Here is a 26,914-nt window from a genome sequence, read left to right as displayed (position 1 = left end):
GGAGGGGGGATGGGGGGGGGGGGGACTGAAGGTAAAAGTCTGCAGTGGTAAAACATATATACAGTACATACAAATACCAAGAAATAAAATCTGACCTTCTGTACTGAATATGAATGAATGAATGATCGTTTTAAGGCCATTTTTCCCCGCTAGAGCGGGGGTTAGCCTTGCGGGCCCCATGACAATCATGGTTCCCTGTTTGAGGCAATGTTTTTATGGCCGGATGCCCTTCCTGACGCCAACCCTTGGTCGCCTCTTACGATGCGCAGGGATACGGTGTACCTATTCTAAACCGGGGTACACACCGGGATCATTCATCCCAGCAAGCTGGTACTCAATTTGCCGACCTCGGAAGGATGACAGGCTGAGTCAACCCCCCTGGTGTTAATTCAGCGATCGACCGGGATTCGAACCCAGGATCCTAGGATCCCAAGCCGGCACCCGAACCGCTAAGCCAACACCGCAAAAATCCCTAAATATACTCTTTCCTCATATTCATCTTTTGATCTTAAATCCAAATATCTTGAACATATAGCAATAATAACAAATCTGACTTCACTGTTCCAATACTTAGAGGGCACTGTATATAAATGAGAATACTTATGGATGAACATGATCTCAAATGAACTCGTGTTGTTGAACTTGAAGGTGGATTCCATTTTGACAGGAGCAGTGTACAACAACGAAAGAAGACTTATCTCCTGCAGATTGGTCATGGCTCACCTGAGCACAAGACTTTCACTCCCTCTTCCTGGAGCCTTCACTCCTACATTCATACCGGTACACAATGATCATCCTGTTTCTTCATTCGCACTCAGCGATCGACTCCCAGGTAACAGGTGTACACTCATTCAACAGGATGCCATGTGCACCTACTGTATCTGCACATCTGTAAAGCACCCAGAAAATAAATTAGTGCTACCTGAATTATTGCAAATACAGACCCCAGTCGGTGTGCGTCTTAGAAATTATTTTCTGAATAGAAATAAGCATTGGGGGAGCAACGGTACAACATATTTGTTGAGGGAAAGCTGTCACGATGTGTGAGGCCTGAAATTGGCAAATTCCCAAAAAATAAGCTATAATTATTCAGTAGTCCACTAGCCAAGAATCCTTCAAACGACAAGCTACAAGCATGCTGTAATGTGGATCTAGTGCAGTCTTGATGGGCCAAAACAGCCATGAAATTACCTTCTCCTTCAATCCCTTTTGATCGCTAATTATCTCCGAGACAACTCAGCACCAAAGCAGACATGAATTACCAATATACTTGGTGAAACAGTTTTGTGACGTTCTTGCGTGGGTGGTTCAAATTTGACCTGGACCTTTGTACAACCTTGAGAGACAATCATCGTCACATTGTGTGGCTAATTATTTGTCATTTCCAACAGGCCTGATCTTTTATTCAACTATAAATTTCACAATTATTTACTTTTTGATCCACTTTGCTGTCTCGCTTGCCACCATCTTGAGGTTATGGGATTAGCGACTTATTTATAACTTCTTCAATGGCTCCAAATAATTTACGAGATATCCCGGCAGTAGCATCTGGAGGGACTATATATTTTTGTAACTGCAGATGGGCAGATACTGAAGTACCCCCTACCACATCCATCCAATATTTGGATTAAATATTCATTTTATGCTCTCTCCATGGTGGCATCTTTTCCAGTTTTGCAATTTGTTTTTATCTTCAACAGTAATTCTGGCAGAAGTTGCGGCAGGTGTCAGCCTGGGCAGCAAACAACGCCGCAGTCGTACTGCATTCTCCTCTCGGCAGCTTTCGGCACTAGAAAGCGCCTTTCAGCGAGGTCACTACCCAGACGTGCGGGGAAGGGAGCGCCTCGCATTGTTAACTGGACTTCCTGAGGCTCGAGTTCAGGTAAACATGTGTGATTCTACAGGCTGATTAATCTCAAGTACCAACTATTTTACATGTAGGTCCATCCACTAACCTGAAAGACCTTGATGAGGCATCTTCCACAAGTCAATCTTGCAAAGTTTGCCTTTTTTGTATACAGAGTCAAGGCTCATGCAAGAGCGAACACATTAAACACGAAAACATGCAAGGACACATAAAACATACAATAACGGGAGCGGGAGACAAGAGGGGGAGAGAGAGAGAGGAAAGCATAGAAGCACAACAACAGGAGAGAACAGGGAATATGGTAGATCTGTGGAAGGGAGAGAGACGGTAGGGGGGGGGGGGGGGGGGAGGAGGGGAGGAGGGAAGGGGTACATGGTATAAAGCAAATGAACACTACTAGGAATTTCAGGAAAAAAGTTTGATATTGAAAGACGTGGATTTGGGGTGTTTTAACGGGGGTAGAAAATATCAATGTTTTGGATGGAGAAAGATAAGAGATGGTGGTGAACAGCTGTTTTGAAGACTTGGAGGGAGGAGAGGGATTTAAGAGAGTGTGGGAGTTTGTTCCAGAGGTGGGGGGGAAAAAAAGAATGAAAGAGTGAAGGTGAGCAGAGAGTCTTGATTTTGTCAGTTTCACCAGAAGAGGGTTGCTGGCAGATTCTGTGCGTCCTGCAGGAATATTTGGGGTACAGAGCACAGACAGAGCTGGGGGATCAAGGCAAGAGAGGAGTCGGTAGACGACAGAAAGACCACCAACCTGCTTGCGGTGAGCGAGTGATAGGCCCTCAGAATCAGCTTCATCTCGGGAGATTCCAATGATTGTAAAAGCTTTGGTTTCTACAGCGTAAAGCCGAGCCAGGTGTGAGGCAGGAGCACCAGCCCAGAGGGGAAAGCAGTATCACATTGAGTTGCGGATGAAAGCCTTTTATGTGGTGAGGAGCTCAGGTGTGCCAAGGAAGGACTTCGCACGATGTAGGATGCCCAGTCGGCAACTGGCTTTGGAGGCCAGCTTGGAAATGTGGTTTTCCCAGGAAAGATCATGGCTGATAGTGACACCCAAAAACTTGAGTGACAGAACATCTTTAGGAGGATTGTTCAGAAAGCAGATGGGAGGGTTGTGCAGATGGACATAGTGAGAGTGTGAGATTTGTCAGGATTGAAAGACATGTTCCACTTGTTTGACCAGTTTGTGAGTTTATCCAGGTTTGCAGAGAGGGAAGAGGCTGCTGTCTGCCGATCTGAGGGTTGAGATATGGAGCGGCAAAGAGTGGAGTCATCAGCAAAAAGATAGAGAGGATTTTCCAGAGAGTTGGAGAGATCATTGATGAAAACCAGAAAAAGCACAGGGCCCAGAACACTACCTTGTTGAACTCCAGCCTGATCAGGAAGGGGAGATGAGAGAATTCCATTCAGGGCTACAAGTTGCCGACGACCAGAGAGGAAGTCCGCAAGCCATGTGTGGAGGATTCCATGGATACCATAATAGGAGAGTTTGGTGAGCAGGGTGGGATGCCAGACCGTATTGAAGGCACGAGATAGTGTCGTGGCCAAAAATATTGGCACCCTTGAACCTTTTTCAAATAACTCACAATTTTCTCTAAAAATAAGTTGACATTAACAAAAGTATTTGGTCTCCACAATTCTTTATTTCACTGTTAATATTACAGAACCTTTGTTTTTGATTTATAACTTAATATGTACTTTTAAATCAGAAAATAAAAAGAAATGGCATTGACCAAATTATTGACACCCTCGACTTGGTAGCCTTTGGACAAAATTACTGCAGTCAAGCGCTTCCTATAGCCATGAATGAGCTTCCTACACCTCTCCACTGGCAGCTTGGCCCACTCTTCTTGTGCAAACTGGTCCAGTTCTCCCAGATTTGAAGGGTGCCTTCTCCCAACTGCTGTTTTCAGATCTCCCCACAGGTGTTGAATCGGATTTAGATCTGGACTCATTGCTGGCCACTTCAGAACAGTCCAGCGTTTTGTTTTGAACCATTCCTGGGTGCTTTTTAAAGTGTGTTTCGGGTCATTGTCCTGCTGCAAGACCCATGACCTTCGACGGAGACCCAGCTTTCTGACACTGGGTTGAACATTGCACTCCAGAATGCGTTGGTTATCACCTGATTTCATGATGCCAAGCACATTCAAGGCACCCAGTGCCAGAGGTAGCACAGCAACCCCAAAACATCAATGAACCTCCTCCATGTTTGACTATAGGGAAGGTGTTCTTTTCTTTGAAGGCTTCATTTTGTTTTCTGTAAAGATAGAGATTATGTGCTTTACAAAAAAGCTCTAATTTGGTCTCATCTGTCCACAGGACATTCTCTCAGAAGGATATTTACTTGTTCAAGTGTGTTTTGGAAAACTCCAGTCGGGATTTCTTATGTCTCTCTCTCAGCAGTGAGCTTGTACCACCGAACCCCCTTTCATTGAGTTGGCGATGGATGGTGCGAGTTGAAACTGTCGTACATTGTGTCTGAAGGTCAGCTTGAATCTGTTTGGCAGTTGATCGAGGTACTTTCTCCACCATACAAACAATCCTGATCTTCAATCAGGTTTTCTCTTGCGGCCATGTCCATGGAGGTTGGCTGCAGTGCCATGGGCCTTAAACCTCCTGATAACATTGTGTATGGTGGACACAGGATCATCAAGGTCTCTGGAGATGAACTTGTAGCCTTGAGATTGTCCATGCATGGCTACAATCTTGTGTCTGACCTCCTCAGACAATTCTCTGGTTTTCTCTCTTTTCTCCATGCTCATTGCGGTACACACAGTGACACAAAACAGCAGAATGACTCCTTTTCTCGATTCAAACTGGTTGAATGAGTGATTTTTATATCGCAGGCACCTGCAACTCACCGCAGGTGAGTTCAATTCCAAAGTAAAGGAGAATCACCTGCTTGAAATCTCATTATTTCTAACAACTTCTAAAAGGTGCCAATAATATTGTCCGAGCCATTTTAGGATTTCTGTGTGGAATAGGCTAAGATTTAATAATTTTTACAGCTTTTTTTGTTTTGTTCCACTGCAAGCCAAAGAAATACATATGTGGATCCCAAAATATTTTTTTATTTCAACAATTTTCTGGAAGAAATGGTGCATTATTTGAAAAAGTGCGAGGGTGCCAATATTTTTGGTCATGACTATGTTAAGGGAGACAGCTCTGATTTCCTGTTTGGCATTAAGGACCTCCATCCCTTGTTGAGGCAGCAGAAGCAGCATGTCCAGAGTAGAACGACCTGGTCTGAACCCAAATTGATGATGGGTTTGCGACACAAGATTTTGAGGCACTCGGCTTTTTCACGTACGGTGTCAGCTGTGTAGCCGTTTGAGGTAAGGGAGGGGATGGAAGGGGAACAAACACCAGAAACAGATTTGAACAGATGTCACCAGGATTTGGAGGAGGGAGACAGGTTTGAGAGTTCAGTCTTGAGAGTGGAGAGATATTGTTTCCTGGCTCTCCTGAGGGTAGACACACACTTGTTCCGAGCTTTGTGAAAGGAACTGAGATTACCTTCCGTTGGATTTGCCTTCCATGAGGCGAAGGCAAGTTGTTTCAGGGCATCTCTAAAAATGTGAAGAAGTGTTGTCAGTCACAACTGAAGCTTAAATAAGATTTATGGGCATGGATGTACAATCTGTTTTGCAGCACAGAACTACAGTAAAAAGTGATGCACAATCTGTGAAGTCGAGCTATCTATCTATTTAAAATGCAACTCTTTTTTTATATTTCCACTTTTTTTTACCCCAAATACCAGGTATGGTTCAAAAACCGCAGGGCCAAGTTTCGTAAGAGACAGTGTGCAGATTCTCATGTCTCCAGTTTGAGGAGAAGGGCTTGTGAAAAAACCACCAAGAATGACACCTTGCCTGCAAACACTTGTGGTCAAAAGCTTGAAAAGGATCCCGTCCTCTCCACAGACTATGATGTTATGAACCATGACGGACCAGACAAAAGAAAAGAGCATGGAGAGAAAGAGAAAGGAAGCAAAGGTGAGAAAAGGCAGATCAACATTCAAGGTGAAGTAAGTTGTTAAGGTCAGGTGACGAGCTGTTTTTTGTCATTGACCATCTATTTATTACATAGGCTGATATGGTGGACATTTCAACCCCAACCCCCTTCTGTGTGCACCATCTATACAATGGTTATACCCTCCACTGACTGTGTATGTACAGTGCATTCAGAAAGTATTCAGACCCCTTCACTTTTTTCACATTTTGTTATGTTGCAGCCTTATGCTGAAATCGTTTAAATTCATTTTTTCCCTCATCAATCTACACTCAATACCCCCATAATGACAAAGAGAAAACAGGATTTTAGAAAGTCTTGCAAATTTATTAAAAAGAAAAACCTGAAATATCACATTGACATAAGTATTCAGACCCTTTGCTATGACACTTGAAATTTAGCTCAGGTGCCTCCCATTTCTCTTGATCATCTTTGAGATGTTTCTCCACCTTGATTGGAGTCTACCTGTGGTAAATTCAATTGATTGGACATGATTTGGAAAGGCACACACCTGTATATATAAGGTCTCACAGTTTACAATGCATATCAGAGCAAAAACCAAGCCATGAGGTCGAAGGAACTGCCTGTAGAGCTCAGAGACAGGATTGTGTCGAGGCACAGATTTGGGGAAGCCTACAAAAAAAAATTCTGCTGCATTTAAGGTTCCCAGAGCACAGTGGCCTCCATAATTCTTAAATGAAAGAAGTTTGGAACAACCAGGACTCTTCCAAGAGCTGGCCGCCCGGCCAAACTGAGCAATCGGGGGAGAAGGGCCTTGATAAGAGAGGTGACCAAGAACCCGATGGTCACTCTGGCTGAGCTCCAGAGATCCTGTGTGGCTGTGGGAGAAACTTCCAGAAGGACAACCATCAATGCAACACTCCACCGATCTGGGCTTTATGGCAGAGTGGCCAGACGGAAGCCTCTCCTCAGTGAAAGACACATGAAAGCCCGCAGAATCTTGTTTCTCACAGTCTGAGAGTCCTTTAGGTGTTGTTTTGCAAACTCCAAGCGGGCTTTCTAACAACTTCTAAAAGGTGGCAATAAAATAAGCCAAGATTTCGTAATTTTTTCAGCTTTTTTTGTTTTGTTCCACTGCAAACAAAAGAAATACATATGTAGATCCCAAAATAATTTTTTATTTCAACAATTTTCTGGAAGAAATGGTGCATTATTTGAAAAAAGTGCAATGGTGCCAATATTTTTGGCCACGACTGTATATGTCATCGGTATATGTCACAACTATATATGTTTGGTGAATATCGTTTATGGGCCAATCTTTCAATGGTGAAGAATCACTTTAAAATGCTAGTATCTGGATCCAGATCTTCACCAAAATCTAAACAATTCTTCCTTGCCACACAGCCAACCTGTCCACCAAGTTTCATCAAAATCTGTGCATAACATTTTGAGATATTGCACAATATATCGTTTACGGGCCAATCTCTCAATGGTGAAGAATCACTTTAAAATGCTAGTATCTGGATCCAGATTTTCACCAAAATCTAAACAATTCTTCCTTGCCACACAGCCAACCTGTCCACCAAGTTTTGTCCAAATCTGTCCATAACATTTTGAGATATTGCACAATATATCGTTTATGAGCCAATCTCTCAATGGTGAAGAATCACTTTAAAATGCTAGTATCTGGATCCAGATCTTCACCAAAATCTAAACAATTCTTCCTTGCCACACAGCCAACCTGTCCACCAAGTTTCGTCCAAATCTGTCCATAACATTTTGAGATATTGCACAATATATCGTTTTCGGGCCTATCTCTCAATGGTGAAGAATCACATTAAAATGTTTCTGGGTTCTCGTCCTTTCAATGAACAGTGCACACATTGATGCACCTGCCTGCATATGAAACACCACAATAGTCCTGCTGTTAATCTGGAAAATTGTGCACTTTGCCATAAAAGCATGAAATTTGCCATGGGGATTCTTCATGGCTCAGATATCATTTTTAGCCTTGGACCCATCTTGGGTCTTGCCTATCTTAGAAGTTTGGAGGCCAATATCAAAAGCAAGTAAACTGACTTCAACATTCAAATAAGTTTGTGCCACTATTTGCCTTAAAATGGAAACATGAGGATGGTAATATGAGGTATTGTAGCGGTTACCGCTGGATGCACACAATCGCCTTGCACCGGCCAGAACACGGCCAGACGCGCCTCTCCCGGGCATGCCCGGACTCACTGTTCCCGGGCACGCCCGAACCTCCCGGGCACGCCCGGTCTCGTCTTTCCCGGGCATGCCCGCTCTCGCCTTTCCAGGGCTCGCCCAGAGCGTCCGGGCATGCCCGCTATCGCCTTTTCAGGGCTCGCCCAGAGCGTCCGGGCATGCCCGCTACCGCCTTTCCAGGGCTCGCCCAGAGCGCCCGGGCACGCCCAGCCTCGACCTGCCAGGCCGCAGCCAAACACGCCCGGGCAGGTCCAGACTCGCCTTTCCAAGGCTCGCCCTTGACACCCGGGCATGCCCGGTATAGCTTTTGCCGGGCAAACTTCCCGACATAAATGTGTATATATATTGCTGCCCGATAAACGGGCTTGTCAGAATACCTGAGCTGTTTTGTTTCAACAAAGCAACTCGGACGAATTCCGTCTTTGGTCGCGTCAATTCTTTCGACTCGCGTTGGAGCGCAGTTCCTTCATTGGTGACCTACCGACATGGATACGGCAGTGACGCTTAAACTGCCTACCTTCTGGGAGGCTCACGCGGCTGTTTGGTTCGCCCAGGCGGACTCCCAGTTCGCCCTGCGAGGCATCACCGCGGACGACACCCGCTTCCACCATGTTGTGGCGGCGCTCGGTTCCGCCACCGCGGCCCGCGCCTTGAGCCTCCTCGAGCACCCGCCGGCTGCTGACAAATACGACGCGCTGAAGACACTCCTCCTCGACGCTTTCGCCCTCTCACCGGCAGCACGCGCACGGCGCCTGCTCGCTCTGCCCGAGCTCGGCGACACGCGCCCGTCAGAGCGCATGGACTATATGCTCTCGTTGCTCGGTGAGCACTCTCCGGATTTTCTGTTCCGTGAGCTGTTCCTTCGCCAGCTGCCTCACCCGGTACGCCTCGCCCTGGCTGGCACGTTGATCACGGATTCCCGCGCCCTCGCCAGGGAAGCCGATAAGATCTCCTCGGCGGGCCAGCACATCGGCGTGGTTACCTGGAGCCCGCCGCCGTCCGAGGCGACGCCCACGACGCCCGAGCGCCCTGCGCGGTTGGAGGCCGAACTGCCGGCCGCCACGCTGCACCGCCCGCTTCCGACACGACGGCTGGGGCCTCCACCTGACCGTGCGTGGTGTTATTACCACGCCAGGTTCGGACACAAGGCTCGGACGTGCCGGCCCCCGTGCACTTTCGGCAGGTCGGGAAACGGCCGGGCCGGCGTTCATTCCCAGCCATGAGCGCCGGCCACTCGGGCAACTTGCTGTTTATTCGGGACAAAGCGTCTGGGCGGCGTTTCCTGTGTGACACCAGCGCCCAACTGAGCGTCATACCCGCCTCCGAGCAGGACAGGCGGGACGCCGTTTGCGGCCCCTCTTTGGTCGCTGCTAATGGCTCAGCCATACGCACTTTCGGCGCACGCGTCGTCACCCTCTGCTTCGGCAGCCAGCGTTTTCAATGGACTTTTGTGACCGCCTGCGTCCCCATGGCTTTGCTGGGCGCCGACTTCCTCTGCGCGCACGGGCTGCTGGTCGACGTCAAACGTCGTCGCCTTGTCAACGCCGAGACCTTCAGCTCCCTGGCATGCACGATGAGCAACTCCGCGCCGACCGAACTGGCGTGCGCCCTCCCGGCAGCGAACGAGTTCGCTCGCCTGCTCGCGGAATTCCCGGCCCTCACGCGGCCGACGTTTTCGGCCGTCGCGGTGCGGCACGGGATCGAGCACCACATACCCACTACGGGCCCGCCGGTCTACGCCAGGGCCCGCCGCCTCAACCCGGCCAAACTCGCCGTGGCGAAGGCCGAGTTCGACGCGTTGGAGCACCTCGGCATCGTGCGGCGCTCCGATAGCGCGTGGGCCTCGCCACTGCACATCGTGCCAAAGCCGGGGGGTGGATGGCGCCCGTGTGGTGACTACCGCCGTCTCAACGACGCTACCACCCCCGACAGGTACCCGATCCCGCATATTCAGGACTTTTCCGCCCGTTTGGCGGGACGGGTCATCTTTTCGAAAATTGACCTGATACGGGGCTACCACCAGGTACCTGTCCGGGCGGCCGACGTCCCGAAGACGGCCGTCATCACGCCGTTCGGCCTGTTCGAATTTTTGCGGATGCCGTTTGGCCTCAAGAACGCGGCCCAGGCGTTCCAGCGCTTGATGGATGGCGTGCTGCGCGACCTGTCGTTTCTTTTCGTCTATCTGGACGATATCCTCGTCGCCAGCACGTCCCGCGCCGAGCAACTCCTCCACCTCCGAACACTGTTCGGTCGCCTCAGCGAGCACGGCTTAATTGTCAACCCGGTCAAATGCCACTTCGGCGCGACGACCGTTGACTTTTTGGGCCACCGCATCACCAAGACCGGGGCCGTGCCGCTGCCGACCAAGGTCGAGGCCATCACCACGTTCCCGCGTCCCCGTTCCATCAAGGCCCTCCAAGAGTTCCTCGGCATGGTGAATTTTTATCACCGATTCGTGCCCCGCGCTGCTCAGCTCATGCGGCCCCTTTATGAGGCCCTCCGGGGCAAGCCGGCCAAGCATGACATTGTTTGGTCCACGGCCATGGACGCGGCCTTCGCCAGCGCCAAACGGGCCCTCGCCGACGCAACGCTGCTGGCTCACCCGGTGCTCAACGCGCCCATTGCCCTCACTACGGACGCCTCCAACTACGCGGTGGGCGCCGTCCATGAGCAATGGGTGGACGGGGTTTGGCAGCCACTCGCTTTTTTCAGCCGGCAACTCCGGCCGAACGAGTTAAACTACAGCACGTTCGACCGCGAGCTGCTCGGGCTATTCCTGGCCGTTCGCCATTTCCGACACCTCCTGGAGGGCCGCCCGTTCACGGCTTTCGTCGACCACAAGCCGTTGGTCTACGCAATGGCTAAGGTCACGGAGCCGTGGTCGGCCCGCCAGCAGCGCCACCTCTCCGCCGTGTCGGAGTTCACCATGGACATCTGGCACGTCGCCGGCAAAGACAACGCCGTGGCCGACTGTCTTTCTCGGGCCAACGCGAACGCGGTCCACCTCTGCGTGGACTTCGCGCTCATGGCGGCCGACCAGACCACCGACGCCTCGGTGCAGGCACTCCGTGCGGCGGACACGGGCCTCCGCCTGGCCGACATTCCCTTCGCGGGCACCGTCCTGCTCTGCGACGTCTCCCAGGGCCAGCCTCGCCCCATCGTGCCTGTTTCCTGGCAGCGCCGCATCTTCGCCTCCATCCACGGCCTTTCTCACCCGGGCCGGAAAGCTTCTCAGAAGCTGGTGTCGGCGCGTTTCGTCTGGCACGGCCTTCGACGAAACATCCGCGACTGGGCCAACGCCTGCACGGCCTGCCAGCGGGTCAAGGTCCACCGCCACACCCAGGCCCCGCTGGCACCTTTCGCCATGCCTGAACGGCGTTTCGACCACGTCCACGTGGACCTGGTGGGTCCCCTGCCCCCCTCGCGGGGGTTCACCCACCTGCTCACCATGGTGGACAGGACCACCAGGTGGCCGGAGGCTGTGCCCCTCGCCTCCACCACCACCGCCGACGTGGCGCAGGCGTTCATCGCCACCTGGGTCGCGTGCTTTGGCGCACCAGCGGACATCTCGTCCGACCGCGGCCCACAGTTCACGTCTGAGCTTTGGGGCGCGGTCGCCCGTTCGTTGGGGGTCACGCTGCACCGCACCACGGCCTACCACCCCCAAGCCAACGGGTTGTGCGAGCGGTTTCACCGCTCCATGAAGGCCGCACTCATGGCCGGCCTTCAGGATGACGGTTGGGCCGACCGGCTGCCGTGGGTCCTTTTGGGCCTTCGCACGGCCCCCAAGGAAGACCTCCAGGCGTCCGCCGCCGAGCTCGTCTACGGCCAGCCGCTCCGCGTCCCCGGCGAATTCGTGCCCGACGCTACCAGTCCCTGGTCCGCCGCTCGCCAGCGCTCGGACCTCCATGAGGCCGCCCGACGATTTGCCCCCGTGCCGACGTCCCGCCACGGTGGCCCCCAGTCCTACGTCCCCCCGGCGCTTCGCACAGCGGAGTACGTCTTTGTGCGTCATGACGCGCACCGGGGGCCACTCCGGCCGCCGTACGACGGGCCCTTCCGGGTCCTGCGACGGGGCGACAAGTCTTTCATCGTCGACTTCGGAGGCCGGCCGGACCGGATTTCTGTGGACCGCCTCAAACCGGCGCACATGGACGTCGACCGACCACCACGGTTGGCCCTTCCTCCGTGGCGAGGCCGCCCCCCATCCACAGTTCCCCCCGCTCGACCACCCACCACCACGTCGGACCCCTCCCCACGACCCTCCAGGGGTCGCTTCGGCCGGGTCATCCGGACCCCCCTTAAATTGACCCTGCCGGTGCAGGTCGATTCTGGAGGGGCGTGTGTAGCGGTTACCGCTGGATGCACACAATCGCCTTGCACCGGCCAGAACACGGCCAGACGCGCCTCTCCCGGGCATGCCCGGACTCACTGTTCCCGGGCACGCCCGAACCTCCCGGGCACGCCCGGTCTCGTCTTTCCCGGGCATGCCCGCTCTCGCCTTTCCAGGGCTCGCCCAGAGTGTCCGGGCATGCCCGCTATCGCCTTTTCAGGGCTCGCCCAGAGCGTCCGGGCATGCCCGCTATCGCCTTTCCAGGGCTCGCCCAGAGCGTCCGGGCATGCCCGCTATCGCCTTTCCAGGGCTCGCCCAGAGCGCCCGGGCACGCCCAGCCTCGACTTGCCAGGCCGCAGCCAAACACGCCCGGGCAGGTCCAGACTCGCCTTTCCAAGGCTCGCCCTTGACACCCGGGCATGCCCGGTATAGCTTTTGCCGGGCAAACTTCCCGACATAAATGTGTATATATATTGCTGCCCGATAAACGGGCTTGTCAGAATACCTGAGCTGTTTTGTTTCAATAAAGCAACTCGGACGAATTCCGTCTTTGGTCGCGTCAATTCTTTCGACTCGCGTTGGAGCGCAGTTCCTTCAGTATATTATTTTTCAGATGTAGGCCTGTCTTACTGTATATCTTGCCTATTTTATGGGGAGGATAAGACTGTTTAAAGGGAAGGAGGATGACACACAGAGGAGCAAACTACATTGTGATTATTAGTTTAAATCTCCTTTTTAATACATGCATGAAAAAAATTTTGTAACTGATAACTACATCTTTCCCTGTGAAAGACACAATAGGTTTGGCAATTCAAATGATTTTAAAACATTATCCATCATAACATCATAGTCTTAGATTGTGTGCAAGTTAATGTCACAAGAGGGACACAAAAGACATCATGGAAGAATCAGTTGTAGAAACTGTGAGAAATATTAACAAATCCATAAAAGACAAATTACCAAAGAGTCAGCTACCATTATATTCAGCAGCCCACCAGCCAAGAATGCTTCAAAAGACAAGCTACAAGTACAATCACTAAACTATAACGGTACTCGTAGAGCGCATACTCTCGCCTCACGCACTCATTCGGAACAAAAATACCATTATTAATTAAACACACTACTAAGATGGCCCACTGCTATTATGGCCCATATACCACATCATCCATGCACCCAATATCCATAGCTTTATTGATTATAGATTGATTATTAGGATATGTAACGACCACTTTTGTGTATATTAAGGCTCAATTGCGCCAATCAAGGTGAAAGTGAAAAAACAAGAATGACCGCACGCACTGTGGTCACAACCTGCATCCGAAAAGGGAAACTCGCTTTTAAAGCACTCTTAAAATAATTTGGGGTTCTGTAATGGCATCATTTTGCCTTCTTGGTATCTACCAAATAAAACAAAATGTCAGTTTGTGTGTTTGTACAGATGCCAGTCCCCATTCATGAAGGTAGGTTTTAAAGGCCAATCTTTTAACACAAATCTGTGTTCACTATGTCTATTTTTGAGGATAAAGCAAACTCGAAAAACATTTTCCATAAAAGAGTAATTATTTCTTTTCTATTGGAATTGTAGACGGTGGCTTGAAAACCAAGCCTCAAGGGCGGTGTACTGAGGCGTTTTTTAAAATACCAATAAATACATGGCACAGGAAGGTGAAATTTGCTGCATGTGATGTGCAACGTGCACAGAGTAAAACGAGTGTTCATTTATGTCCATAGGATGTCCAATAAATAAAGAAGATATAGGCACACCTGACACAAGGCCAAGGCTTCAGACTTTGGTATGCTCAAGAGGCTGCACTGTCAAATAAACTGTTCCAACCTGTCATTTCCGACAGGCTTTTCACTTGTAGTATGTAAATATACTTGAGCTCGGGTTGTTCGAGGGTTTTTTGGAACCGGGTGCAACCGGAAGTGAGATGAGTAGGTTTGGTTCGTCACAATTGGAATAAAGGATCGACTAGGATTCCGAACGCCTCAGACATCTTTTCTTTCCACGCTAATGTCCGTCATCGTCAGTAACACAAATCTGACGAGAAAAACCCGGGCAGTGCATAACCAACTACGTGACTTATGACGTCATAATTTATCAATCAAAACAATCTACAGGCGAAAATTTTGTGTCGATCGGACCAACGTTTGCCGAGAAAATGAATTTTAAAAATGCAGCCACGCACGTACGTACATACGTACATACAGTCACGTGAAAAAGTAAATACACCCCATGTAAAGTTTTGACTTTTTCAACATATTTCAACATACAGCTATTTGATCTTCATTTCAACAATATTGACAGATAAAGGTGATATAATATAACAAATATCATGAAACATTTACATTTTGTAGTCCATTGTATAATTTAAATAAACATAAAGGCAAATTTCGCATGTGGAAAAACTAAGTACACCCTTGGCTCTAATAGGTGGTATTGCCCCCTTTGGCAGAAACAACCTCAAGTAGGTGTTTGTTATAACTGTCTACCAGCCTCTGACATCTACTGGGAGAAATTTTTGCCCACTCCTTCATGCAGAATTCTTTCAGCAGTGCGATGTTTGAGGGGTTTCTTGCATGCACAGCTCGTTTCAAATCCCCCCACAACATCTCAATGGGATTTCGATCCGGCCCTTGACTTGGCCATTCCAGAACCCTCCATTTCTTTATTTTCAGTCATTCCTTGGTGGATTTACTGGTATGTTTAGGGTCATTGTCATGTTGCAAGGTCCACCTTCGGTTGAGCTTCAACTTTCCGACAGATGGCCTCCCTTTATCCTCAAGCACCCTCCGGTACAATGAAGAATTCATAGTGGATTCTATGATGGTGAGCTGCCCAGGCCCTGATGCAGCAAAGCTGCGCCAAACCATAATATTTCCACCACCATGCTTTACAGTTGGTATCAGGTTCTTGTGGCCAAATAGCTCTATCTTTGACTCATCTGTCCAGAGCACATTGTTCCAGAAGTGCTGGTCTTTGCCAAGGTGTTCATTGGCAAACTTTAGTTTTGCACTGATGTTCTTTCTGGACAGCAAAGGTTTCCTCCTGGCACACCTCCCATGTAGATCAAATTTGTGCAGCCTCTTTCTGATGGTAGACTCGTGCACTTTGACATCAACAGTGGCAAGAGCTACCTGTAGGTCCCGTGATGACATTCTGGGGGTTCTTAGAGACTTCTTTCCGCATCTTGCGGTCTGCTCTCGGGCTGAATTTGCTGAGGTGGCCTGGCCTGAACAAGTTGGCAGTTGTTTGGAATCTTCTCCACTTGTAGATGATCTTCCGGACAGTCGAATGATTGATTTCAAATTGTTTGGAGATCTTTTTAAATCCCTTCCCAGACTCGTAGGCATCTATAACCTTCTTTCTGTAGGCCTCGGAGAGCTCTTTTGATCTGGGCATGGTGACACCGCACACTTCAACAACAAAGAACAAACCAAACTAAATGTCTGAGATTTAAATAAGACAGGTTCCTCCAAGATCTTCTCTAACGATGTTCTAATCATTTGCACCTGAGCTGGTGCACCTGATTCTAATTTTAGGTATTTGAAGTAGTGATAAATGTAGGGGTGTACTTACTTTTTCCACATGCGAAATTTGCATTTATGTTTATTTAAATTACACAATGGACTACAAAATGTAAATGTTTCATGATATTTGTTATGTTATATCACCTTTATCTATCAATATTGTTGAAATGAAGATCAAATAGCTGTATGTTGAAATATGTTGAAAAAGTCAAAACTTTACATGGGATGTACTTACTTTTTCACGTGACTGTATGCCACATGTACACAAGCAACCAATCGCTTAACCCCGCTTATTGCTTCGTGAGCGCAGGGTAATGAAGCGAACAGTGTTCACTGTTCTTCAGCAATACATGCACCATGGTCACATGAAGAAGCTATGTGCATGGACCAGATGCCATGAAGAAAGAGTGCAAGAAATTCATGATACGCACAGTTAACACTGATGTCACCATGCTAGCAGTAGCAGTAGTGAATGACTTCAAGCCTCATGAGCTGTGGGTAGCCTTTGGAGTTGGCAATAACTTTCGGTTTGTACCCATTCATGGCATTGCTGCATCCATGGGTCCAAGGAAGTCAGCTTCTCTCCCACTGTCCCATGCTTTGACAGGTTGTAATAACATGTCCTCCTTCACTGGAATAGGGAAGAAGACAGCATTGGACATCTAGAATGTGTATCCTGAGGTGGCTGAAGCAATTGGAATTAGTCAGTATGCCTAATGTCATCAGCGACAGGTCAGTGTCATTGCTACAGTTCTTTGTGCTTCTGTATTGTAGAACAAGTGAACTTGACGATGTGAACAATGCCAGAAAACAACTATTTGCACAGAAGTCTTGTTCACTGGAGAACATCCCAACAGCCTTTGCTTCCCTTATGCAACACATCAAGCGCATCTGCTATCAGAGTAACTGTTGGAATCTCTGCCTGCATCCTGATCCACAGCTGCCAAGTCCTTCACATTGGAGATGGCCTAAAAGTCTCTGGTCCACTCGACCAGAAGCATCTAAGACATGCTATGGACTCTTACATGCATGCAACTGAAGAAGTCGTGCAGTGGGTGATGCAACTGTGGTAAAGTTAGCTTGAAGTGCACTTGCTCAGGGGACAGTCAGTAATAACAGCATAGTGCTGACATGACTTCCAGGAGCAGAGACGGTACAGTTACAAATATTAGCATGCGGCATAAGAATGGTGGCAGAGCTGCAATTTGGGGTTGATTGATCTAAAAGTCAAGATTTGAAACTACATCTATGTACACCCATGCCTATAAACATTATCACATGCATGATCACATGAATTTTCTAATTCTGACAAACTTTGGACTAACCCTGAGTGTCTGCTTGATATTTTAAAAAAGTCTTGTCACCATATTTCCAAGTCGAGACCACCCCTAAAATAGGAAAGACACAAGATAGGCTTACAGTACTCCACAAAATCTGAAACTGTACCACCTACCTCCATTCCTTATATCAGAATAAAAACACATAAATTTGAAGTGATAGTCACATTGCTCGTTGTTGGGACCTATTCCCTGCCTCCAGTTTAAAAAAACGTAGATCCGTCCCTGAAATGTGTAAAACACAAGATGGGTCAACATTTGAAAATGGCAGCAATCCCCTACACACTGTGATATGATTTGTTTTTAAATCGCTAACCATAACCCGAGTGCATTTACACGAATGTGCAGTTCCCGTGACCCTAACCCGAGCCTTACCACAACGCTAACCCTAACCATACCGTAACCCTAACCATAGCACTGTTAAACAATATTTTTAAAAGGCTGTAGAAAAAAAACGTATTTTGGAAGTTTACCGCCATTGATGCACTGCCTTTTACACCACCTGCTTTAACACTTAAATTAGTTTTTCATGCCTGTTGTTTGTGTCCTTTATGGCGTCCCTAAAAACTAGGTTTCCTGTTTGGTATGATTTTCAATTTTGTTTGATTGCCATGACCACTTTTAGGCCAAGTAAAAAGTTCCCTCACTCTGTGCGCACACGCAATCAGGACAACATTCTGTACATTTTGCCAAATTTAGAGCCAAAGTTTATTTTCAGATTTGTGTTCTCCGATTTATGTTCCGATTCATGGTCTACACTCTACAGTGTTCAAAATATAACATTAAATTGAAATTAAGTATTTTCTTTTTCATAAACAGACAGACAAAGTGAATCAATAATTACTTTACCCGGATTTTCGCACATGGGGCAATTACAAACCCTTGAGTAAATTTGTAGATTCATGTGAAAATCTGTCGATTTACGACAGTAGAACGTGTGATTACAGTGGATATAAACATGCACTCCAGCCAGTTGTTGCTTCAAGTTTCATCCATCTTTAAGAATAACTTAATGCTAATTTGGTGTTGAAATTTCAATGATGGTGCATAGTTGATATTGAATTGTCGTTTTTTTTCCAAATACATGACCAATTTTTTTCTGGAATAAAAATGGTTTATCTGTTTATCATGAGGAGCATGAGTTGCAATCTCTAATACACAGCGTGAATAATGAAGTAACAACTCTTTGCGATGGTTGTACCACCCCAACCCCCACCCCCCCCCCCAACACGAGTCGGGGGCCAAATCTTCCCCATTCTTCCCTGCTGCCTGGATTCGTCAGGGCAGCGCGGTCACGGTCAGAGTGCCAATCAGTCCACATGGACCGGCCCTTTCCCTCTAGTCTCTCTCCCGTCTTTCTTTCTTTCTTTCTTTCTTTCTCTCTCTCTCTCTCTCTCTCGCCCCCTGCAGGCCGTTTGTGGTGGGCGTGGCGTCATGGCGGCTGTGAGCAACTGCTCTGTGGTGTAGTGAGTTCTTTGTGAGTTTTCCTCCTCTCCTGCCCTCCCCCTCCCTCTCCTTCCTATCCTGTGTACTTTGGCATTTTGTTTTCATCCGTTCTACACCTTTGTCTGTGAGAGAGAGAGGATTGAGAGCGGGCCCATTTTGGGTGCGGCCTACTGGCTTCGACGGCATTTTGTAAGCCATTTTTGTGCTTATAATGCACGTTTATTACTTACTTTAGTTCGATTATTTAGGTTTGATACCTTCTTGTCCGGTTCGGACAAGTGGGGGGTGTTGAATTCGCTGGTATGGCGAATGCACGCTCTCGGTTAGAGGCGTTCGATAGCCTAACGAGGAAGCATGCATTTGTGTGTGTTCCACCAGAAGGAGTCCTCACTGAGGATGTGGTACTCGCAGTGGGGAAAATAATCGGGTGCGAGCATGTCCGAGCTGCCTCACGAATGAATCAAAAAGTTGTTATTTTCCTGTCCGAAGAAAACTTTGTTCACGACGTCGTGAGTGCAGGTTTAACCACAGAAGGTGGTGTTTTTATGTTAGCGTCCCCCATGGATACTCCAGCAATGAAAATCGTTGTATCAAACGTACCACCATTTAGATCAAACGACAAACTAATGTCAGTCCTTTCTCGTTATGGAACAGCTGTGTTGAGAATGTCCATGATCCCTCTGAAGAGCCGAGACGAGAGGATAAAACACGTTATGAGTTTCCGTCGCCAAGTTTACATGGTACTTCCCGATCGTGGTGATGATACAGGGTTAAATATTTCATTTAAAGTAAAATCCGACGATCGGGAGTATCAAATGTATGCCTCGTCAGCCTCACTAACGTGCTTTCACTGTGGAGCCTTTGGTCACGTTAAACGTTTTTGTCCCAAGGTTTCGTGTTCAAAGTGTGGGGAAAATGGCCACGCATACACCGATTGTAAAAATGATAATACTCGTGTTCCTATTAAACCGACTGGAGTTAATCCTGTGAGTTTGCCGGTTCCTGCTGTTCCCTCCTGCAGTGAGACGAACAATAGCAGCATCGATGGGCATATCCCGAGTCTAGAAAACGATCGCACTTCACTTCCTGTCACAGAAACCGAAGCGACCCCAACTCGCACAACCTTTGCTGCGATTCCCTCATGTAGTGAAGGAATGGAGGAGGACCCTATTATTGGTTCTAAAAAACGAAGGGCGTCGGTTGATAATTTTTCTACCAGTAATCCAAAAAAGGTGGTATTGGAGAAGGCCAGTGTAGCTGAACACACACCTCAATGTGTTCCTCATGCTTCCATCGGGTTTGAAAAAAAGGATGGTGAATCGGGTGCTGCAATTGAGGATAATATGTCTGAAAGTTTGTGTACAAACTCTGTGGACGCAAATTGCTATATGGGTGAAATAAGTTGCAACGCTGAATACGTTGATAAACCCTCGAACGAACCATTACGATCATTGACATCAGTCACTGTGAACGAGCAGACAGTGACTGACTCATCCCTCCACAGTGCTGCTCCACCGATGCAGATTCAAAACTGTGTTACCGAGTCACTCATCGATTCGGTAGATTGTGCTCCACAAGAGGATGAACCCGAGGCTTCAACTTCTGACGAGCACAAATATCACCATGGCATCGTGGATTGCACAGTGGAGCTCTCCAGCGAATCCCCAGAGATACTGACAATTCCCATAGTGACCACGGAGGCCGACATCCTCGATCCTGGAGGGACCTTGTCAGACTTGTCGGAATCTGATGAGGATGACGAGGTGCCCGAGTTGTCTCAGTCTCAGTTGAGTCAGCCAATGATATCTCCTCAACTCGTACTCTCCTTTCTGAATGAAACCTACAGACAGCGAAATGTAGTTATCAGGGATACATTTCCTGATTTAGGTTCATTCATTCAATCAGCAAAGGAAATAACAAGAAAGGGCAAAGAATTTCCACTAACAAGGTCACAATTTCACCGACTCAGGAAATTTATTACAAAAGCCAGTCTTGAGATTTCGCAACACCCAATCAAACCTTTTGATAAGGAATGAAGCAAATTACCTTTGGCACCTTGAACATTAACGGTGGAGGTGCAAACCCAAACCGCCAAGCTCAAGTGCAAAGTTTGTTTCGGCGCAAAAATGTCGATGTACTTTTACTGCAGGAAACGCACATCACCCAAAACGTAGAATATGATTGGTGTCGCGTTTTTGGGGGACAGTGCTTTTTTAGCAACCTGTCTTCCCTTTCGGCAGGTGTTGCTTTCGTACTTCGACCAGGGCTAGTACCTGAGTCAATCCTCTTCCAGGAGATCATTAAAGGCCGATTCAGCTCTCTTGAACTGGAGGTTAATAATTTCCATTTCACATTATTCAATGTGTACGCACCAAGTGAGAGCACAGAACGGAAGGCTTTCTTTGCGTCTGTGATTAATCACCTGCAGACAGTTGATCTAAACCAATGTGTGTGTATCGGGGGTGATTTCAACTGTACCTTTGAACCTGTAATGGACAGGAACTCGGCAGAACCTCATCCCGAATCATGTATTGATTTATCCCTTTTCCTTTCTCGGGTGGGTTTGCTAGATGTATGGAGGGTACTTTTCCCCAATGAACCTCAGTTCACCTGGAGCCGCATCACCAGAGGAAGAGTGTCCTTTGCGAGACTCGACCGATGGTATATAAACTCACCTTTTAGAAACGCTATAGTCTCTCCAGATTATTTTCCGTCAATATTCTCAGACCATCATTTAGTAACCATGGGGTTTCTTTTTCCTCAGTCAATAAATAAAAGTGCATACTGGAAATTTAATACCAGTCTTCTAGAAGATGGTCTATTTAAAGAAGCCTTCCAAGTTTTCTGGGCTAATCAAATCCAAAGAAAGCCCTCTTTTTCTTCAGTTAATCTTTGGTGGGACAATACGAAAGCCCAGATTCGGGTGTTTTGTCAATAGTTCAGAGCAAACATTACAAATGTTAAGAATATAACAATGACTTGTTTGGAAGCTGACATTGTACAGCTCGAAGGTAAACTTGCTAAAAATAATAATGCAAGAAACTTCCAGTTATTACTAGAAAAGAAGACTCAGCTGAGAGAGTTAATCCAGGAGAAAGCAGCAGGGTTGTTGCTCAGACTAAGGGTTAAGAACTTAAAGGTTTTAGATACCCCTAGTAAAGCTTTTTTTCGTCTGGACTCTGTCAGTAAAGCACCCAAGAACATTTTTTCTGTAATTAATCCTGGCGGAGCTGTCGTTGTAAATCCCAGAGACAGACGGTTATGTGTTCAAGACTTCTTTTCCAAACTGTTTTCAAAACAGGTAGTTTGTGATGAAACAATGAGACTTTTAACCTCTCACCTATCCTCGTTAACCGAGTCCCAGCGGCTGGATATGGACTCGCCAATTACGCTCGAGGAGTTAACACAAGCCCTGGCTGGAATGGACTCGGGAAGAGCCCCTGGAATCGATGGTCTGCCGGCTGAATTTTATGTGGAATTTTGGGAACTATTAGGTCCAGAACTGATGCATGTTCTTGAATCATCACTGACTCATGGAGAATTGCCTTTAAGTTTGAGAAGAGCGGTGATGTCCCTTCTTCCAAAGGCTGGTGATTTGCGACAAATGAAGAATTGGAGACCTGTTTCTCTACTATGCACTGATTATAAAATCCTTTCAAAAGTTCTGGCGAATCGAGCTAAAAGGGTAATTTGCGATTTGGTTCACCCTGATCAGAGTTATTGTATTCCAGGTAGATCTATGTATGATAACATATTTTTCATTAGAGATCTCATAGATGGCAACTGTGTGCAGAATGACTTTGGTATAATTTTTCTTGATTTAGAAAAGGCTTTTGATAGCATCGATCATGTCTTTTTGAATCATGTGCTTGAAGCCTGTGGATGTGGAGATAATTTCAGAACTTATATTGCTTTATTGTACAACAATATATTCAGTTTAGTTAAGGTGAACAATGAGCTTTGTTCTCCCATACAGGTTCAAAGGGGGGTAAGGCAAGGTTGCCCTGTCTCCGGCTTACTGTTCACCCTTGTAATGGAATCACTTCTCGTGTTACTAAGGAATAACGTTTCTGGAATGAGTATATCTCCTGATCATCCTCCAGTTGTCGTATCGGCGTATGCTGATGATGTTGCAATCATTGTTAAAAACAATAACGACATTGCAGCTCTGGCTAAGTGCCTACATTTGTTTGGTTTAGCTTCCTCGTTGAAGTGCAACTGGAAAAAGAGCAAAGCGCTATGGGTTCCCTCTGTCAGGGACAGTGCATCTAGAATGGCGCAAGACCCGCCAATACACCTTCCTGCAAGTTTAAAGTGGGTGGATGGAGGTGTTCGCTATCTTGGAGTGTTCCTTGGATCCCCACAGTACGGCCAGAAAAACTGGGAAGGTGTCGCTGAACACGTAAAAAAGAGATTGAGTAGATGGAGGAGAGCCCTGCCTCACCTTTCGTATAAGGGCCGAGTTTTGGTAGTCAAGAACCTCGTCGCCTCCTTCTTGTGACACAGATTCATCTGCCTGCAACCACCAGAAGGCTTGGTGAAGGAAGTGCAAAGGCAACTGTTGGAGTTCTTTTGGGGAGGGCATCACTGGTTACGGCCAAACGTTGTATGCCGTCCATTGGCCGAGGGTGGCCAGAGTATGGTCGACATCAGGAGCCGCATAATGGCCTTTCGGCTATGCACTGTGCAAAAACTTTTGGTGAAAGAACAATTACCAAACCATGTTTTGGCCACCCACATTTTGCGGCAAGCTGGTGGGCTGGGATATGGCCGCGAATGTTTCTTGGTCCTGCTTCAACAAGTTGACACATCTCCTCTTCCTGTTTTTTATCAGAGTGTGTTGAATGCTTGGCAGAACCTCACAGTGTGCCGTCAAGAAGACAACTACGACATCCATATGTTTGCACAAGAGCCTTTGTTCTGCAATCGGCTTTTCCCAAACATACCCAAAAGTAGGGACCTCTGCCAGCATTTCATAATTGCCGGCATCACAAAAGTATGGCACCTCCGGCAAGTTTCAGGTTGCGGGTGGAAATCAGCTCGAGAAGTAGCCGAGCTAGCAGGAATTCGGTCCGAAAGAGTGACTGCAAAAGTGTTGAGAGAGGTGATATGAATAGGGGTACGGCTGAGAGTATGTTGGTCCCACGAGCTCGAACCATTGCACGATGAGTGGGTTTTTCCTGGGTTACTGGTGCACTTCAAGTTGGAAGACTTACCCCCGGTTAGCATGGGGATAAGCCCCTTTCAAGAGACTAGCAGTAAAGAGCTATACAAGTCATGTGTCAAGTTACTGCTGGGGGATACGCCGCTAAATGGAATAATCCGGTGGAAGAGACTGTTGCCTGTGGGACCCCCCATCTGAACCTGTATGGAACTCCATGTATAGCAAGCTCATAAGTAAAAGATCTGGCGATCTCCAATGGAGACTGATCCACTGGATAGTCCCCTCCAATAAGTTAATCAACCATTTCTCTCCTACATCCACACGTTGCCCATTCTGCATATGTACGGAGGACGTGTTCCACGCCTTCATTAATTGTGTGAGATTGGTTCCTTTGTTTCGGTGGTTTAATCTTGTGGCACACAGAATGAAGGTTGTTTTCTCGTTGCATTCTTTTATTTTCGGCTTTAATGCCAAGTCAAGCAAGGAAAATATGTTAATGAGGTTTCTTGTCGCAACAGCCAAGCTGGCAATATATCTCTCAAGAAGGGAGAAATTGAACGGTAAACCTGCCGGAGAATGCAATGTAATGTTGTTTTTCAATGCCCTCGTGTCAGCAAGACTTAAACTAGAGTTTTGTTTCTATAAGGATGCAAACAATCTTGATGAATTCACCAATACTTGGTGGCATGAAGGGTTGTGTGAGGTTCGTGAGAACCAACTGGTAATATTTTTGTAGGTTGTATAAAGTTAATGGTTTATTTTGGCAAATTGTGTGCCGTGATACTTCTGTAACCTTTTCGTTTCATTGCTTTTTCATGTATTTATGATTGGTGTAAAGATATAAATACATTTTTTTGTATTATTTTGATAATAAAAGGACTTCAAAAGTCAAAAAAGTCTCTCTCTCTCTCTCTCTTTCTCTTCTCTCTCTCTCTCTCTCTCTCTTCTCTCTCTCTCTCTCTCCTCTCTCTCTCTCTCTCTCTCTCTCTCTCTCTCTCTCTCTCTCTCTCTCTCTCTCTCTCTCTCTCTCTCTCTCTCTCACTCACTCTGTCATGACCCTGACTTTGTGAAGGAGGTTGTACACCATCCTGGATGTGGATAATCTCCGGGTCACTCCTGTGAGATCGATCGGCAGTCTCCCTGCCCACGGGCTTGTTTGGGAGAACTGTCCAGAGCGATACAACAACAACTGCACTGTAATTTGAACCACTATTGGGAGCGCCTCTTTGCAGTGGTTGTACCCCAAATGCAAGTCGGGGGCCAAATCTTCCCCATTCTTCCCTGCTGCCTGGATTTGTCAGGGCAGAGTTGTCACGGACAGAGTGCCGATGGACTGGCCCTCCCTCTTGTCTCTCCCTCTCTCTTTCGAACTCTGTCGTGGTCCTGACTTTGTGAAGGCGGGAGTACACCATCCAGGAAGGGGATCTCTAGGTCGCTCCTGTGAGATTGATCAGCTGTCTCTGTGCCGTGAGCTTGTTTGAGAGAACTGTCCAGGGCTATACAACAGCAACAATAACAACTCGTATTTGATTCGTCATATAAATATTCTTTTTTAACTCAACTGGACTATGTCCAGCTGAGTTTTTGTCAACACCCAGTGTCCGTCGTCCGTCTGTCTGTCTGTCTGTCGTCTGTAAACAATTCAACGTCTGCGCTCTAAAAGTCACATATATTGATTAAATTTGATGAAACTTGTTATGCAGCATCTTTAAGACAAACTAGTTTGGGATTGCATTTTGGCGTTGCACGCCCAAAAATGGGCGTGGCAGGGCGGCCATATTGAAAAATCAATTTTTGTTATATATTTTTAGCACATATAAACTATATAGTTTGTGGTTCTATTATGCATATTCTAACCATATTGATATAGACCAGTTGAGTTCAGGTTCCCTGGAACCTCTCTAGTTTTAAATCTGAACAGTGTCTCATTCTTCCTTTATTTTTCCCTTTGTAGGTAATCTGATTAGGTTTGACGATGGAGAAAATATTATTCTTCAAAGGTCAGCAGCAGTCTTCAACAACGATGTATCTGCCTCGTACATCTTCCCTTCTGCATCTCCCCGTGACACTCCTCTTTTTCCAACACCGTCTCAATATAGAGGCCAAATATACCTTCCCTACCATCCACAGACATTAACAGCAGCAAATGGGGAACTAGGTTTTGGCCTAGGCTTCAGGCAAGATATGATGATCCGCCCACCATTTATGGTACCACATGGGCCACTTACTGATGCTTTATTGATTCCACCTGTACCTATTGCCAGGCCTATAGCTCAAATTGCTTTCTGTCGACACAAGATTTCCTTTGCCACGTCAGAGGAAGAAAGGTGGCACTTCGAAAGATTTTTGAGATACAGGCCTTGAAGAAAAAGGCTGGCTTTGTAATATCCTGCAAGAAATATTTCTGTGTACCAACAGAGAAATAAATTGGTTTTCTTTCCTGATAGAATAAAATTTTCATTTTTCTTCTGATGGAGTGTTGATTCATTTTGTTAACCAGACTTAGTGGCATCATGGTTAGCCCTTCCAATCTGAGACTGGATGTATGACCCTGGCCGTGTCATACCAAATACTTAAAAAATACATTATGAATCCTCGTTTGCCTCTCAGCCCTTAGAGGATAACGCATGGATAAGCCCCAAGGGCTGGCATTCAATAGTAGTCCTTGAGCCAACCGGCCATTTTTTGAAGTGAATGCTCCGGGGGGGGGGGGGGGGGGGGGGGAGTAATTCTCATTATGATTTTCCATTAGACCAATGTCTCAAGTGTCAGAAAAGGTGTGATGGACATCTGAGAACGGTAGCTTAGTGCCCGGATGGACGCCATCTTTGAAACCACCCAGCTCGAAAATGCCCATTTGGTGGGGTACATTGTTGCACGTGTATCTGGACTTCTATACTAGCTATCGATGTGTGGTTGACGACTAAATATACGTCCGATGTGTACCGTCTAAATAAAAAATAATATGAAGCATTTTGTTTTAGATTAATTATTATAAAAATCAATTATCGAAAAAAAATCATATATTTTTCAATATT

General features: G+C 47.1%; 1 protein-coding gene across 1 annotated transcript; it reads left to right on the top strand.

Annotated features, from left to right (window-relative positions):
* The first annotated feature begins 714 nt into the window (after nt 1–714).
* Nucleotides 715–26,302, top strand: LOC137419096 (uncharacterized). Its single transcript, XM_078771019.1, has 5 exons — nt 715–832; nt 1,701–1,882; nt 5,631–5,865; nt 25,831–26,053; nt 26,194–26,302. The coding sequence occupies exons 1-5, from the start codon at nt 715–717 to the stop codon at nt 26,300–26,302; spliced, it is 867 nt and encodes a 288-aa protein (XP_078627145.1).
* The last annotated feature ends 612 nt before the right edge of the window (nt 26,303–26,914 follow it).

The sequence above is a fragment of the Myxine glutinosa genome, chromosome 1 (assembly GCF_964187855.1).
Source record: "Myxine glutinosa chromosome 1, kmMyxGlut1.1, whole genome shotgun sequence".
Lineage (NCBI taxonomy): Eukaryota > Metazoa > Chordata > Myxini > Myxiniformes > Myxinidae > Myxine > Myxine glutinosa.
This window is presented reverse-complemented; position numbering and strand designations above follow the sequence as displayed.